Source organism: Megascapheus bottae, chromosome 18, assembly GCF_031878675.1.
Source record: "Megascapheus bottae isolate mThoBot1 chromosome 18, mThoBot2.hap1, whole genome shotgun sequence".
NCBI classification, from domain to species: domain Eukaryota; kingdom Metazoa; phylum Chordata; class Mammalia; order Rodentia; family Geomyidae; genus Megascapheus; species Megascapheus bottae.
The window spans coordinates 44583559-44601600 of NC_143526.1; the positions used below are offsets into that span (position 1 = coordinate 44583559).

General features: G+C 47.8%; 1 protein-coding gene across 1 annotated transcript in view; it reads left to right on the forward strand.

The window, feature by feature from the left end:
* The first annotated feature begins 1162 nt into the window (after positions 1 to 1162).
* Positions 1163 to 18042, forward strand: part of Vapb (VAMP associated protein B and C) — a 43609-nt gene continuing 26729 nt past the window's right edge. Inside the window, exon 1 of the mRNA XM_090352567.1 lies at positions 1163 to 1358. Within this exon, the coding sequence (XP_090208693.1) occupies positions 1301 to 1358 (58 nt within the window). The 5' untranslated portion in view covers positions 1163 to 1300. The remainder of the gene's footprint in view (positions 1359 to 18042) is intronic.

Genomic DNA, 18042 nt, shown 5'->3' on the forward strand with positions numbered 1-18042 from the left:
AGACACGGATGTTTGAGGGAATCCACAGTTATAAATCATTACATCCTTACAGTTTAATGAAGCAACGTAACGAGACCTTAGGATAAACTTGATGACAAGAAGATTGAAAGAAGATTAAAAATAAGTACACAGCTCAAAAATTTAAGGTAACCATTAACAAAATAGTAAATCAAGGAAGGAGAAAACCGTAAGAGAAAAAAAAATCCTACAGAAATGGAAGAAGAAGGAGGAGGAAGAGGAGGAGGAGGAGGAGGAAGAACCATCCAAGTGGTTAACACAGAAACAATGCAGTTCAAGAACAACAAATTCAAATATATCAGTAAATGTAATAAGCATGAATGGACTAAATGTCCCAGCTAGAAAAACAAAGATTATCTTTTAAACAACTTTTATTATTTCAAAAAAATCCACGCAGACAGAAAACTGGCGTCCGCGGCTGCGGGCCATGTTCTCATCTCCTCGTGCGCTGGTGTCCCGCGGTGGGCACGGTTTAAGCCTCGACGAGGACGTTCTCAGGTCGGATGGCCGTCCAGGTTCCCAGCATCTGAGACGCCTTTCTTTACGCAGAGGCCTCCAGCTTCTGCACCTTCATCAAGGACTCGTCCCGGCGCAAGCACCGAGTGCGGGTAGTGCTCCGGGTGTCCGGCAGAGGGGCGCAGACGAGGCCACAACGCTCGGCAGTTCGCTGCCTTTGTAATATTATTTACGGACTGTCGCGGGGCCTGGCACCTACGCCTCGCCCGTGAACCTCGTTTCTAAGGAGCATTCGCATCGTTACTCGAAGTCTCTAACGCAGCCGCGCGCTCCGCAGGCGCAGGGGACCTGGCAATGCGGTGTTAATTGTCCCTGTTCTGTCAAGCCCGCCCCCTCGGGCCAGGGACCGCCCCTCCTTCCTAGGACGGCGAGGCCCCGCCCCCTGCGGCTAAAGCCCCGCCCCGAGGCTCGGCCTGCGCCTGCGCACTGCTCCGAGGGACTCGGCGCGCGCGCACACAGCCTCCCTCCCGCCTCTGCTGCCGGCGCCGGGCGCCGCTTCCCACTGCCGGAGCCAGCCAGCTGCTGCGTGCGTGCTTGCGTGCGTCCTTGCGTGTCTGCGTGCGTACGTGCGTGCGTGCCGTGAGCTCGCCGGCACCGCGGCCTCGGCCTCGCCCTCCGCCCCTGCGCCCGCACCGCGTAGGCCGCCCCCCCCCCCCGCGCGCGCACCCCGCCGCCGACCCCCCGCCCGCGTCGCCGCCCCGTCCGGGTAGGATTTAAAGGGGGCGCGGCGTCCCGTTCCGGTGACCTCCCGGGGCCTCCCGCAAACATGGCGAAGGTGGAGCAGGTCCTGAGCCTGGAGCCGCAGCACGAGCTCAAGTTCCGAGGTGAGTGACCCCGAGGCCGCCCCCGGCCCGGACCCCGCCCCGCCTCCCCGCCGGCCCCAGGCTGCGCCCCGGCCCGGGCGCCGCCGGAGCCGGGCGCGCGGTGACGTCGCCGCCCCGCCCCCTCCCGACGGCGCGGCCGGCCCTGCGCGCGGCCGGCCCGGGCCACGTGCCGCTCCGGAGCCGCCGTCGAGCCGCCCCTCCCCCGGACCCCGCCGAGCCCCGCGGACGCCGGCCCGGCCCGGCCCTGCGGGGTCGCTGCGCTTCCTTTCGACGGTGGAGTGGAAGCGCCATGCGGGCAGCACGCGTTCCGGGGCGGGGATGGCTGGCGATGCACGCGAGCTCCGCCCCGGCACGTCGCGCCTCTGTCCGTCCGCGCGTCTGTCCGTCCGCGCCGGCGCGCGTGCGCCGTCGAGGGAGGCGGTGCGGAGCGCCGGCCCGGGGCGTTTCGCCGGCAGCTCGGCTTCCCGCGTGTCTAGTCCCCCGTCGAGGGTGCGCACCCGGAGGGCTTTCTTGGCGCGGTTGTCGGATCGCAGCCTCCCGAGCAGCCGGGATGCGGGCCGCGCTTCCCTGTGGGTGAAGGGAGACACCTGATGGAGCCTGTGATGGGCGCGGGCGGGAGATCCAGGCGGCGGAAGCCCGCGCCAGAGCGGGCCCGGGTCCGCGTGCGGGGGAGCAGCGAGGAGGATCCTGTCCAGGTGCGCAGGTGTCACCCGGAGCACCCGGACGCCGCCTCCCGAGCGCACGCTGCGCCCCGCCCTGGCGGGCTCCCGGGAAGCACCCCACACCGCCGTCACTTGGGGTACCAAGTTCCCCGTGCCAGGCCACCTTGTACTAGGAGCCGAAGAAGGCTTTCCCGCCGACACCGAAAAGCAGAGCAGGCCGCGAGTTCCGCAGCAGCGCAGGGCTGACGGGTGGTCCCCGTGGGACCTGAGGACGCCTTGAAGGCAGCGCGTGTGGCCGAAGCCGGTCCAGTCTTGGTCGTTCCCAGGCCAGCCACGTGTGATGTAGCCCTCGTGGACGCCGGGCACCGCAGTATGCTGCAGCTCCCTCCCGAGCTCAGCCTAAGCGCGGCCTTGCGGAGCCGCCACCGCCGTTTTCAACAGCGGCCTGTTCTCCAGGAAATACTTTATCCCTGTGTGGACTGAGATACTCGACGCGCAGTTGAAAGAACAGATTATCACAAAATAGGCTCTGTGTCATATAATTTTGCATACCTGATTACTGCGTACTGGTTAACTAAGTTTCCGTTAGAATCTTTCATTTGGGGCTCTGAAGGTTCAAACTATAATTCTAGATCACAGGATGCTGAGATCTGAGAATGGTGGTTTGAAGCTAGCTTGGGCAGGAAAGTGTGAGACTCTTTATGTCTAGTTAACCCCCCCCCCCCAAAAAAAAAAAAAACAAACCAGAAGTGATGAGCAGTGAAAAAGCTAAGGGACAGCTCCTGGGCCCTAAGTTCAAGCCCCACGTTGGCACACCACACACACACACACACACACACACACACACACACACACATACATATATTTTTTTTCCCCAACCTGTTTGTGAGGATATAACTCCAGTGTAAGTAGTGTAAGTTGAGGGATATTTTTACTTGAGTTTGTGTAGTACTCTTGAGTTTGGGAGAGAAAGGACTCCAAATAGCTAACCGTGAATCTGGTGAGCCATAGTTTTCTTTTCTTTTTCTTTCTTTATTTTTTTTTTTTGTCTGTCTTGGGGCTTGAACTCTGGGCCTGAGCATAGTCCCCTGGAGCCACAGTGCCACTTCTGGTTTTCTAGAGGTTAATTGGAGATAAGAGTCTCACAGACTTTTGTTCCCAGGGCTGGCTTTGAAGCTCGATCCTTAGATAACAGCCTTTGAGTAGCTATGATTATAGGCTTTTTCTTTTTCTCTCTTCTCTGCCCTCACTTGAGCCACAGCAACACTTCTGGCTTTTTCTGTGTATGTGGTACTGAGGAATTAAACCCAGGGCTTGGTGCATGCTAGGCAAGTGCTCTACTACTAGGCCACACTCTTACTCCCCCAGCCATGGTTTTCACATGAGACGGGCGTGGTCCTCCTGTGAATTGCACATTGTACTTGCTTTGTGTGTCAGATACCAGAAACTGAGTCACCTGGGTTGCGTTGCCTTCTCCCCTAGTGCTTCATGTCTAGGGGAGAGTCGGAGAGGAAGACTGCCCAGGCAATCCAGAACATCCGAGGAACCCTGGAGGTGAGCTCCTGAAAGACAGTGTGGATCTCAACTGAGTTACCTTTGTTCCCTAAAATCCTGTCGCTTCTCCTTTATTGGATGTCCCTAGGATTGGTTCTTCCGAACCCCGACCCCAATACAAATGCTCTTCTAAAGTGTTACTATGGAACATGAACACTCAGGCTTTTGTCTCACATTTTCACTTAAAAGTGTGACTTTGGGTTGCCACTTCACTCCCCAAAGCCTTGGGTCACCTTTGAGTTGACAGGGTTGAAGCCATGTTTCTTTGGCTCTTGTAGAAGTTATTGCTGCCCTTTCAGAGTCAGTACTGGGGTTCTCCCACTGCTTTGTGAATACACAGCCTGTGTGGCTATCGGTGGTTACCTTTAGGTAACTTGTTTGGTCACTGCAGCCTCTCTACCTGCGAATGTTGGCAGATTAATCCTCTTGGTGCTGGATGGCCAAGGAACGATGGCCAAAGTATCACTGGATATTTGTGTTAGGGAAGTGGTCCAGAAGAAGTTGGGGTATCAAATAGTTGGAGGGTATTGCATCTCATTTTAGAAGACTCATCTGTCTGTAGGCGTGTGAAACTTTATGAGGTGCTTAGTTTGCTTTAAGCTTGAAGGCAAAGATGATAAAATTAGAATAGAGGCGCAATACTTGGTTTGCTGTACAGAGATCATTAATTTTGGGATGAGAATTGGCACATCTCATTGATCTTTTTCTGGTTACACGGTCTCAACTGATATCATTTTGCTTAAGAAGGTAATAATTAAATATAATTCAGAAATTATAAAAAAGAGGGGCCTGGAGTTTGGCCTAGTGATAGAGTGCTTGCCTAACATGCATGAAGATCTAGGTTCGATTCCTCAGTACCACATATATAGGAAAAGCCAGAAATGGTGCTGTGGCTCAAGTGGAAGAGTGCTAGCCTTCAGTTAAAGAGCTCAGGGACAGTGCCCAGGGCCCAGAGTTTAAGCCTCACTACCTACAAACAAACAAAAAATAATAATAATTCAGAAGACTAGGGGTGTGTCCTAGTGGTAGAGTGCTTGCCTAGCATGCATGAAGCCCTGGGTTCAATTGTGCAGTACCACATACACAGAAAAAACTAGAAGTGGTGTTGTGGCTCAAGTGGCAGAGTGCTAGCCTTGAGCAAGTGTTCAAGGACAGTGCCCAGTCCTGAGTTCAAGCCCTGGTACTGGCAAAAAAAAGAAAAGAAAAAAAATTATATATATGCATATGTATATGTGTGATATATATATATGTATATATATACTATATGTATATATATACATGTATGTATGTAGAAGAAAAAGAACACAAGCATGTACGATCTTGTTCAGTGTTTTTGTTTTTATTTTTTTGGCTGGTCATGGGGCTTGAACTCTGGGCCTGGATGCTGTCCCTGAACTCTTCAGCTCAAGGCTACCGCCTAACCTCTTGAGCCATAGGGCCATTTTTGGTTTTCTGGTGGTTAATTGGAGATAAAACTCTCCTGGACTTTAGTGCCCTGGGCTGGCTTTAAATTGCGATCCTCAGATCTCAGCCTCCTGAGTAGCTAGGATTACAGGCGTGAGACATGGCGTCCAGCAACCTTGTTCAGTTTTATGGGAAGTATGTGTTAAATATCCAAGGGAGAAAGACCAGTGGTTTTCTGAAATGCTGCTATGACACAGGGTTGGTCTCAACTTAGTGCATCTTGATGACTTCTTTAAATATTAGTGTAAGCAGTTGCTACTTTGGGCTGGGGACCCTTTTTTTTTTTCTTCTTCTTTCTCTTCTTTTGTCGGTCATGGGGCTTGAACTCTGGGCCTGAGTGGTGTCCCTGGGCTCTTTAACTCAAGGCTAGCACTCTTTCACTTGAACCACAGCACCATTTCTGGCTAACTTTTTGCCACTGGAGCCACACCACCACTGGCTAGGGACCTTTCTGAGAGTGAAGGGTTTTGGAAACCTGAGAGACAAAGAGAGATTCATTGTCCTTTTTTCGGCTGGTGTCAGTTCTTCCCAGGTCTAATCCTTTCCTGTTGTCTCCTTCCTCTGAGGTCTAATTGGGTCCAGCTCTGAGAGAGCTTTGTGAGCAAGTCACTCTCAGAGAATCTTTTGTGTCTTCTTCCATCAAATTCCATCTGTGATGAGTATTATGTCTAGTATGTTTTGTGCTGTTGTCCAAGATTTCTTTGCATCTTAGGACACTCTTCTGGCAATGGTACATGAAAATGCTGGTAAACCATTCTTGCTAGGTTGAGGCTCAAACCTACCTTGCCTTGCTCTGAGCCTAAGCCAGAAGCCTCCAGGGATGTCTGGGTCTTGCGCTAGTTGGTGGTAACAGCACCAATGGACTGGTGTTTATTAGCACTGTGGGAAGTAGGCACTTGGTCACTGTAATTGCTGGTTTAGGGACACTGTCTTTGTGTGAGGAAAACAGGCTTATTAGAATCATTAGTTCAGCCCCTCAAGTTGATGCATAATTTAGGGTTGTTTAGGAGGTTATAAAGAAAAGTCTAATACCCCGTGGATATATTCGGTTCAGTGCAGTAATTATCTCTCAGATGCTAAGTACAACATTAATTCTTTAGCTTTAATATAGCACTGATTTCCTTAACATTTCATGATTGCATAGAGCAGACTGTGTTTTACAGCACAACAAAATGTCAGAAGTGTGCTTAAGATTTTTTATGGTAGTGGTTTCAATCCATTCTGAATAGATTATCTTCATTTATTTAATTATTAACCAGCTTGCTTGTCAAAAGCAAGTGGGATTAAATTTACTAAGCTGGAGTCAAACTTAAATGATCATAGACAGTACTCTACTTTTGAAGTCTTTCCCCCCCTCCCCTTTTTCTACAATTTGAGTCATGCCCCCAGCCCTTATCCCTAGAAGGAAAATGTGAACTGGAAGTTAACTTCCTTTTATCTATATCTCCACTTCCTTTTCTATACGCTGAACTCCTGGGGTGGGGGGGGTAGGAGGGTGGGTCACCGGATGGGAACACCGGGGGGTGGGGGGAACAACACAGATCCCTAGCCCCCTGCTCACCTTTGGAGCTTTGGAGCAAGCTTGAGAAACAGTAGTGTTCCTTTGATGTAAGTGGTTATAACCTGTGCCATGTTAGCATCATAATTACCTAATGGCTTTTCATCTGAATGTGGATTTATTAAAATAATTAGTCTGAATTGATGCTTATTAAAGAACTGGACTCTTAAAACATTAATGTTATCTTTTATTTATTAGAGTTATATAACATCTTTCTTTCACATGCTGAAGGCAAAATCCTGGGCACCTTGACATGGCAATATTACCCCTGAGTATTGGAAGAGGAAGGGAGGGGACCCATTGACTATCATTCACATACTTCCCCCAGGCTGGAGCTTTCGAACCTGAAACTTGAATTTTTGCATAAAGAATTATCTCCATATCGATGATATATGAGGACTGCCGCACACATCCTTGTCTGTAGAACAATTTGCCATCCGGAGAATGACCACGACTGGCAGAAATGCGCACAGCTTTCAGCAAGATGACAAGGAGGAAGCGCGCAGGAGCGCTGGGCTCCATTCGTCAGGGCAGGGTTGCCATAGAGCCTCTTTAATAAAATCAAGTAAAAGCCTTCTGCAGTGATTCTGCACAGAGGATTGTGGGAGAAGCGAAGTTGCATTATGGTTTTTAGGCTGGCTTCCTTGTTTTCTGTCATTTTAGGCCCCTTTCAGGCTGTCATCAGTGTATCAGATCCTGAATTGCTTTGGCCTTGCTCAGTGGGTTTACGCATTCTTTGAAGTTTTTACCTGGCAGACCTAGGCACTGGGCTGTAGGAAAACAAGTCTTGTTTAAAGAGCTCTTTAGAGACAGAGTTACTGAACTTGATGGTCATTTTAAGATTATTTAAAAAAATAAAAACATGATAAAATAGCATCTCTAGAATATCCACTTTTCGAAATGTTAAATGCTCTGTTTAAACAAACGCTGTCAATGCCAAAATCTAGGGTTTACTAGATACATTACATGGGATGGCAGTGGGGAAAAGACTTGATAAAATGGCATAGCCCGATGGGAAAACATATGTGTAAAATATTAAAGGCAAATGTTTAAGTTGAATTATTTAAAGGCATACGTGTGTGTTTGTATTTAGTGCGTTTTGTTGTGGGTGCTGGTAATTGGTTGTGATGGGTAAACGTAAGATGTGGAAGGTAAATGTTTAAATGAGTAATTCAAAGGCGTATGTGTAATGTGTTGTACGTGTTGGTGATTGGGTTGCTTGTGGGTGCTGGGGATTGACTCCAAGGCCTTGAGCAGGCTGGCATTCTATCTACCACTGAATTGTACAACCTGTGCCCGCTATTTTATGTTAATTGCCCCAAACTGGAGATACAGAAATACTTTCCTGGGATTTTCTTCATCTGTTTGGCAGCATTATTACTGTAATTTTTGGAGCTTACTCAACAGCTGGGGTTGGAACTTGAAGCCTCATGGTCTCTAGACAAGGCTCAGCCATCTTTCTTTTGGATTAGCAGGTTAGTATTTCTCTTTTCCTATACCAGATAATGTCTTCACCAGGTTTTTGGTCTATGCCTGTGTGTGTATGCCTGTGTATGCCCCAAAGTCCTTCTGGTGTATACTAAGTGTTTGAATTCACACACAGTTACTATTTGAACAGACTCCTGTCACCTTTGCCTATTTGGGGAGGAATTAGGCAAGTGACGATGTACAAGAGGAGGGCATATCGAGACTGCATTCTTTAGATTGTATTGGAGATGGTGGGTGTACCTGGGCCATCTTTCTGGAGCTGATTGTTTGTGGTGTGCACTACCATGTTAGGGTATCAAGGTCTTTGGGGTTGTCTTCTAAGGGTATGAAAAGGGAAGGTGATAGCAGAGGACATGGTCGTAAAGGAATGAGCTGGTAGACTTTCCTTATTTTCACTGGGGGTTGGGTTGGGTCTTGGAGTTAAATTATTATTATTATTAATTATTAATACTACTATTATTTTGCCAGTCCTGGGACTTCCTGCTTCATGCATGCTAGGCAAGCACTGTAAGAGTAAGCCATATTCTTAGCCCCTGGAGTTAAAAATTGTGACAGTGCTTTTTTTTGGGGGGGGGTCCCTAAGCATCTTTTTGCCTTAGCGCTCTACCACTTGAGCCACAGCACCACTTCCAGATTTTTTAAATAGTTTATTGGAGATTTTAGTGTCATGGCCTTTCCTGTCTGAGCTGGCTTTGCATTGCGCTCCTCAGATCTCAGCCTTCTGAGTAGCTAGGATTCCAGGCGTGAGCCGCCAGTGCCTGGTGACAACACACATTCTTTAATGCCAGAGTCAAAGGGAGGGGTGCATATGCTTCATTTCCAAAAGATACTGACTGGACCCAGAGACTGGTAGGTGCTTCCTAGTCCATGTCCTCCTGTATAATAATGATCCCCTGTGACGAGGGGATGTCCTCCATGACCAGTAACTGGCCGCCAAGGAGGCCAGAGTAGTAATGGCAGTGCAGAACTCTAACCGGGGGTGTTTAGAGCCAAAGCCCTGTGCATGCACACCCATGTGCCCCCACCCCCACCCCCACACAGCCTTAGAGCCATCAAGCAGGCACTAATGGCTCACAGGATAATTTCTTACAAATCTCAACTCATTAAGGTTTTTTTTTTTGGATCATGCGTCTGGAACTTGGCTTGGGTGCTGTCCCTGAGGCCCCACTTCCCGTTTTCTAGAGGTTAATTGGAGATAAGAGTCCCAGGTCCTTTCGTGCCTGGGCTGGCTTTGAACTTTGGTCCTCAGATTTCAGTCTCCTGAATAGCTAGGATTACAGACATGAGCCACCATGCCCTGCTTCTTTTTTTTGTGTGTGTGTCCGTGGTGGGGCTTGAACTCTGGGCCTGGGGGCACTCATTGAGCGCTTCAGGTCAAAGATAGCTTTCTTCCACTTTGAGCGACATTGCCACTTCGATTTTCTGGTTAATTGGAGATAAGGGTCTCATGGACTGCCCTGCTAGGCTAACTGTGAGCCTCAGATCTCAGCCTCCTGAGTAGCTAGGCTTATGAATGTGAGCCACCAGCGCCTGGCAGGATTACTTCTTATGGTCTGCTTGTCTCCCACTGGGAGCTTGGAAAAGGCTGCACCAATTCTGCCCTGGGCTTTGGATTTACCAGGGAAGGTAGCAGGTGAGATAGGTGAGGTTGTTGGGTATTTTTGTAGGTAATCACTTACTAAATTCTTGCAGTGGCCTAGGCAGTGGGGTATAGTTGTAACCCTCAGGTTATTAAGCTAGATTATGAACTGAAGTTAGGAATAGAATAAAAAATCTGTCTGGCTGCAAAGCCATGTTTTCTTTCCTTGTGTTGGCCTCGTTTTCTTTTGTAAAAGATAGGTTGGGTATGTGACTGCCCTTGGCTTTCTTAATTAGTACATTGTTAAGGAGATGACAAGGAAGGCTGGAAACAGGACAGTGGAACAGAAGGCACTGAAAGAGAGATGGGATAGATGGGAAAGCAGAGGTGTTAAATTGTAATTGTCTCCTTGACACCTCTTACATAAAGGACAGTTGCTGTGGACATGAGAGGAGCTGCCAGCGACTTGAAGAGAAATCTCATTTAATATCCTCACGTGGTGGTTACTCATTACGCGTCATTTATTATTAACGTTGAAAGTACTAATGACCAACTGTGTTTCTGCCTCTGGCCACCCCTACTTCAGGTCAATTATTTTGTAATTCCTCTTACATAAACCATGCATTTTGGGGTTGATTGGCCCCTGTGTCAGCAGTTTTTTTTATTATTCAAGTATTTAATCAATTCTGTGTCAGCACAAGGGCGTTAACTTCAGACCTGGGTGCTGTTCTGTACTTTTATTTGCTCAAGACTGGTGTTCTACCACTTGAACTACAGCTTCACTTCTAGCTTTTGGATGGTTAATTGGAGATAAGAGTCTCATGGACTTTTCTGCCCAGGTTGGCTTCAGACTGTGATCCTCAGATCTCAGTCACCTAGTAGCAAGTGTCAGTGGCCAGCTTTTTGTTTCAACACTTTGGTGTCTCCTTCACACAGGGTAGAAAAGGGGAGAGGAGGAAGTGGTGCTTTCCTGGGAAAGCACTTACATCTCTTCCAGGACCAGGTATGTCAGACCCTTCATACCTCCACCATGATGTCCTTGTTAGCTTGAGGGGCTCAGATTGAAAGGCTGCAGGATTCCTTCCAACTCCATACTTGGAAATGTCTATTTTAGCTGATGGGAGTGGTGGGAAGTCCCTGAGGCCCCCTCAGATTTCCGGCACTTTTTGCTAGTGGGCTCCTGCATCTTCTGCACGTCAAGTGCCCTCTTGTTCTCTTCCAGGGGCTCACTGCTCCTGTTAGAAACGTGTTCTGGGCATTCTTGGAGAAATTCTCACTGACTTGTTTCTGTGTCACTTCTGTATGCCACTGGCATATTTTGTTTGGTTGTCTGTGCTTTGTTTACTTGTTGTTTGAGGTTCTAGTACGGTTTTGCCTCAGGGTTTCTCAGTGGTGATGGTAGAATTTATTCTTTCTTTACTGTTGTATCCTTCTCTTAGAATACTAGAGATGGTAGATGGGTCCTCTTTTTTTTTTAATATATGTTTTATATTATTTATTTATTTTTGCCAGTCCTGGGCTTAAGCTCAGGGCCTGAGCACTGTCCTTGGACGTTCTCAAGGCTAGAGCTCTACCACTTGAGCCTGAGCACCACTTCTGGCTTTTTTCTATGTATGCGGTACCGAGGAATCGAACCCGGGTCTTCATGCATGCTAGGCAAGCACTTTAACCACTAGGCCAAACTCCCGGCCCCAGATGGGTCCTCTTTTAGCCTTTGCTATGACCGTGGATGCACAGAGGAACGTGTAAACAAGAGACTTGTCCTCGTAGGGGCGCACTCGAGTCCCTCTGCTGTTGAACTGTTTGGTTAGCGTGGAGCCTGGTGACTCCTGCCCCACCCCACCGCATTAGGTGCACTGGGCAGGATCCATTTTGCCCTTTACCACCTGGTGCCTGTCCAGCCTACCTAGAGCACAGGCACTGGGTCTCAAAGATCCATGTCTTCTAGAGAGGTTCAGTGAAAGCGGATCTACCCCTGTGGACATTTTAGTTTTATTTTTAAAATTGTTGTTCTTGTTGCTTTTCTTCTTCAAGGGAAAATTGTGTCTTTCCCTTCTTTGTGCGCCTAGAAATGAGCACAGGGCTTGGCACTTCACCACGTGCAGCAAACATCTCTTCCAACTTTGGAACGGCGAGTGGCTTCCTGAGCTGTGATTGCCCTTGCTTTCCTTACTGCGCAGCCTGAGGGAAGAAGGGGTCCCTGTCTACAGTCTCACTGCCATGCAGTTGTCGTCCCTCAGGACAGCATTGGTCACCCCGTGTGTGTGTGCGTGTGTGTGTGTGTGTGTGTGTGTGTGTGTGTGTGTGTGTGTTCCTTCGTACTCGACACTCCACCTCCCTGGGCATCCTGTTTTCCTTCTGCTGCCGTGGGCACTTTTGTCCCTATCTGTGTATGGTCAATGATGATGCTTGTTGTGGGGTCTTCCTCGGGCCTCCTTCTCCTGTTTCCTTCCTCTCTGCCTCTTGAGTGCTTTTCTATCAGTGCCTCTGTGGCAATGGTGGCTTCTCCTCCTCCGCTTCACCCTAGCATCATCATGATTGTCTTCATCATCCCTCTGCACCTCACCCTAGCCCATATATAGAACTTCGGGCACTGTAAATGCAACCTGCTCCAAGCAAACACCACACGACTCCCTCCCCTTTTCTTTCCATCCTCTTCCTGCTCACGCATTGAATGGCATTTACACAGTTGACCAGTCCCCAGAGCTGGTGACTCAGATCTACCCTGCTCCCTCTTTCCCTGTGGATGACTAATAATCTCCTAATGGACTTCCTGTCTGAGTCTTTTCTTTTCCACACTGATGGAGCTTTCAAAAATGTGCATTTGATCACATCTGTTGCTTGCATAAAAATCACAAAACTTCTCTGTGAGGCCAGTAGAATACAGTTTCAGTTCCTCAGTAAGTCTTGTGTATCTTTTCCCCACCTGTGTTCGGCATCACCTCCCCTCGTGTTTGTGCTCCATCATCAAGTGCTCCACAATTTTTGCATATGCCGTTTCTATCACTAAAAATCAGTTTCTTCTATTTCACTACTCCAGGCCATTTCCTGACACTTTGCACTTACATTATTGTTTCCTGGGCAGTCAATTATTTGACATCTTCCTTGTTCATCAGCAAGTACTTAGTCAGTTTTGTACTGCCTTGCTTCCCCAGGTCCCCGAGTACAGAACATTGCACATGGCAGGTTCTCTGGCAGAGCGGTGTTGTGTAAGAAAACACGAGAAGATGACAGAGACTTGCTGCAGCAGGGCTGGGCCTGCAGTCTGGCCAGGTGATCCACATCATGTTGTTCAGGAAGTAGTTGGAGGTTTTTGGTGAACACTGGGGATGCTCCCCCCCCCTCCACTGTTGTTTTCACTTGCCTTCTCCTGTCCCAGGGTTCAACCTGGCCTCCTTTCCCATCCCCTGCTCCTAGAGGTGACCTCTGTTTCTGATGCTGCGATTTCCTCTGTACCTGGTTTTTCCTGTGCCCACAAACACGCTCGGGCTGTCCTTCCCCATTTAAGCAGATGCCCAGTCTTCTGCTGTGGCCACTTTGGGAGAGCAGTAAGCGCCAACCACCACTGTTTTCAATTCGCTGTCCTCACCTTCTGCCCAGAGTCTTCAGGTCAGAGTTTTCTGTGTGACCCTAGTTGGTGACTTGTCATTTGTCTGTTTCTCACCTCTTCCTGGGTGTGTCTTTCAGGATCTATGGTTCATGCCTAGTGCCTTCCCCCCCCCCTTGGATAGCACAAACTTCCCAGTGGCCATCTCCAGGAGACTCTGGGGTCCCTAGTCAGATGCCTCCTGGACACGCCTGCCCTTTGCGTTGCCATGGAAACATCTCACACTCACCCCGCCCTACTGTGCTGCTGCCTCACCCATGGGTGTCCCATGTCCACTCCCTCCCTCCCGCCCTACCCCATGAGCCATAGATCCACTTCCAGTTTTCTAGAGATAAGGATCTCACAGACTTCCGTGCCAGGCTGGCCTTGAACTGCAGTCCTCAGATCTCAGCCTCCAGAGTAGCGAGGGTTGCAGGCATGAGCCACCTCTCTGGGGGTACATTATTTCTTGAGCATTCTTACCCTTTCCCATGTTTTTCTCACACGTTCCCTTCCCTCACCCCCTCCCACTCATCTTGTTTTTCTCCCACCTTCCCATTTTCAAATACACAAGTATATGTAATATAACAGGTACCAACGTCAGATATAATAGCAACATGAGATAAACCCGAAGGGGAAAAGAAATAGCCTCACATAGTACATTAAGAACAATAATCACAAAGATAAACAAACCTCTTGTTTCCATATCCTGGAGTTCATTTTGCTTAGCCTCATCCTATCTGGCCATATGTACCTAGCTTTTGAGCTATTATGATCCTCTGTTAGGAGAATCCTCAACATATACTAATTGTTACAAATGAGGGAAACCTATGTTTCTTTGGGTCTCCAGCCAGGATTTTTTAAACTTGAAATTTGATCATTGAAATGTAATTAAAGTTTTATTGGTGCTAGAACTTATAGGATCACGTCCACAGTCTGTTTTACAGGTCGGTGGAGCTGACTGATTGAGTGGCCTAGGCAGCTGAGTGAGTGATGAGGACGTCTGGTGCTGAGATGAGGAGAGTGGGCACAGTAGGAGGATGTATGGGATGGGCACTTTGAGGACAGGGCCTGCACAGAGGCCATGTGGTAGATGCGAATTGGGAATTCAGCAGCAGCATGCTGGTGAACCATGGTACAGGAAGGCATAATTTCACCCAACTGGAGAGATTAGGCAAGTCTTTCCACACAGAAGACACTGAGCACAACTTTGAAGGATGAGTACAATTTCCAAAGGCAGAGAAAGGGGAAAATGGGAAATATTTTTTATCCAGGTCTCACAGCCTTTTCCCTGGGCCTCTTGTTGAATTTGTTTAAGGAGCTGCTGACCTGGTTGATAATCTCTTTTCACTGGTATGGCCACTTAGGTTCTCTATTGAAAAGGAAGCCAGGCCAGATTATGCTCTAGCTGATAAACCACATTCTGCTATTTCTCACAGTTCACAAATTGAAAAGTCTAGTTGGAGCCGAGAGCTGTGGAATGCTAAGTGTGCTCTTTGTTGTCGGAGGCAGATGTGAGGCTGGCTGTACTGGTTTCGTGGTATGGAGGCCTTCTCCCACTACCTGCCATCTGCCCTGGCTGGAGACTCTGTTCTGAGAGGCTAACAGTGTGCGCTGGAGCCTGTCGCCACTAGCAGCAGCAGCTACACTGCTGAGAAATTGGGACCTTTCACTATTTTATTCCTCTGCATCCTGACTGGGTAGATATCCTCCTACTTTGCATAAGATTAACCATGATTAGCTGGGCAACAGTAGCTCATGTTTGCAGTTCTTTGTTGTTGGTCGTGGGACTTAAACTCTGAGTCTGGGCACTGTCTCTCACAGTGCCGAGCTCAAGGCTATACTACCCTACCCATGGAGTCACAGCACCACTTCCCGTTTTCTAGTGGTTAATTGGAGACCAGAGTCTCACTGACTTTAATGCCCGGGCTGGCTTTGAACCGCAATCCTCAGATCGTAGCCTCCTGAGTGGCTAGGATTACAGGTGTGAGCCACCATGCCTGGCTCCTGTTTGCAATTCTTAACTACATAGGAGGTTGAGACCTCAGGATCTTAGTTCAAAGTCAGCTGAGCAGAAAAGTTCAAGAGACTCTTATCTCCAGTGGTAGAGGACCAGCCATGATCAGAAAAGCCTGAAAGAGCCAGTGGCCCTGAACTCAAATCCTAACACCAACACACACACACACATACATACATACATGCACTTGAGTAATGTTTGGGCCTCTGTTGTTACTTTTTTTGATCACTACAATCTCAGATATTTGGTCTTTTAAATAGGAACAACAATGACGAAAGCCACTAGATGTTTGCTAACTGGAAGTGTAAAGATTATGCTTAGACAAAATTCAGTTTCATTCGAAATACTTTTGGAACTGATAAGTGAGAATTCATCTGTGGATAAGTCTTCAATTGTGGCCTACAATCTCTTAGTACTGGATATAGTTACATTATATAAAGCTTCTGTTCTTATATATGCCTGGCCGTTTTTCTACCTAAAAATCTAATGCACTGAAGACAGTATTTAGCTGGTGCCAGTAGCTCAGGCCTGTAATCCTAGCTACTCAGGAGGCTGAGATACGAGGATCGTGGTTCAAAGCCGGTCTGGGCACGAAAGTCTGTGAGACTCTTATCTCTAACCACTAAAAAACTAGAAGTGGTGCTGTGGCTCAAGGGGTAAGTCAGTAGCCTTGAGCTGAAGAGCCCAGGCTCAGAGTTCAAGTCCCATGACTGGCCGCTCCCCCGCCCCTGCCCCCCAAAAAAGAAGTAATGTACCCACTACCTGATGAGTTCAAGTCCCACAACTGACAACAACAAAAAGACAGTATTTATTTTTAGATGAGTGAATGCTTCTAGTCATAAAACAGCTCCCGTGGTGACTGCAACTTTTTCAGAAACTGCTGGATTGTTTTCTGAGGCTGCTGCATATTTTAGATTCCCACTGGCAGTTGTGTGCACTTGACGCCCTCCATGCCTCTCTAGCACTTGTCTGTGCTTGGTGTGGAGGGATCCCCGGGCACATGAAGGGCTCTCGTTGAGGCTTTGTTTTGCGTTTGCTTAGTGAATAATAATGTTGAGCACATTCATGTCTGTATTGGCCATTTGTGCATCTTCTTTGGAGAAGTGTCTGCCCATCTCAGAGTTATTTTTACATCTCTTATCATAGATGTATCTAGTTTGAACGTTTCCCTACTGAGAGGATTGCCTTTTTCATTTTTCCCTCTCCTCTCCTCCCTTTGTTGCCCAAACGGACTGGATGGTATTGGTTTCTCTTGCTGTAATAGGGGTGTGGTGTTTCTTAGTTGATGTCTCAGGACATAGGAGAGGACATTTTATTAATTTAGAACAATTTATATTCTAAGATGTTTTCAGATTTTTTTTTTTTTGGTCTAACATGGAGTCTTTGTGTGTGGTTACTTCAAACTAAGCTTATACCTGGGTTGGGAGTTTGGCTTAGTGGTAGAGTGCTTGCCTAGCATGTACGAAGACCAGGTTCGATTTCTCAGTACCACATTCATAGAAAAAAGCCAGAAGTAGTGCTGTGGCTCAAGTGGTAGAGCTCTAGCCTTGAGAAAGCCAAAGGACAGTGCTCAGGCCCGGAGCCCAAGCCCAGGGTTGGCTAAAAAAATAAATAAGTAAACAGAAGCTTATACCATTGGATTTTCAGGTAAAGTTCTTCAACACAGCTTGCACCATTAAAATACACTGGTTGCAGAGCTTTACTGTTGTTCCCAGTCATTGATTATTTAATGTGTGCACTAATATCCAATCAAGGAACTAGACTTACTGAACAATGACTAACTTTTCCATGTCCTTACTCTTGAGTTCTTGCTTCAGAGTTCTCTCTCTCTCTTACTTTCTTAACACTCTCTCAAATGACTTATTTAGGAAAATAATTGAATAATTCTGATGTAAGTAGTATTGACACAAGTGAATTTGCCCAGCTCCCATTCTTAGGTGTCAGCAAAAAGGTAAAACACTTCAGAGTCAGGTTTTGGTTTGACATCCTTGGGATTCCTGGCCAGTCGGTAGGTCAAAGAAGAGCACCTTTTGCAACTCACACATAGGGAGGGGCCCTGCTGCTGTGGGTGCTGCTCTGCTCTGTGTTCCACTGTGGTGAGAACAGGGAAGGAGAGATCCCTCACCTGGTCTTCAGGGCAGTACACACCATGGATCCAGTGGAGTCCCAGAGGCATTGCCTTGGGGGAAGGCAGCTCTGGGTGGATGGACAGAATCTTGGGCTGGCTGGGCATTCATTCATTCATGCATTCATTTATTCATTCATTCAGTGAGTTCATAAAACTTCTGGGCTATGCCTAGAACTCTTCCAGGTGTCAGTGATCAGTTGTGGACAAGAGAAACCAAAACTGTTGTGTCCATGGAATTTCTTTCCATCTTAAGAATCACGTCAACAGGAGAGGAGGAAGCTCCTGGATCCATGTCCTGCTGTGCAGATGGGCAGGAGGGCGGAAAGGAGAGGATCCTTGTAACGAAAACAGATCACCAAAGTGTGGAATTTGGAGATGCCTGTCAAGTGAACACAAGGGTTTTACTTTAGAGGGCTCACGTGCCCCTATTTTAATATACTTTTCCCATGTACTAGTGTATTGTATTGAAGCCTCAAGCAAAATTTTATTGCCCATGCAGAATCCATCGGAAGTCACAGGCTTTCGAGTCAGATTATTACCTTCCCAGCAGGTAATCTTTTTAGGGTAGAAGTGAAATACGGTAACTTAGTTTTTTTGGAGGGGTTGTGAAAAGGAGAGAGGTGGTGTGTTTGCAAGACTATAAAATAA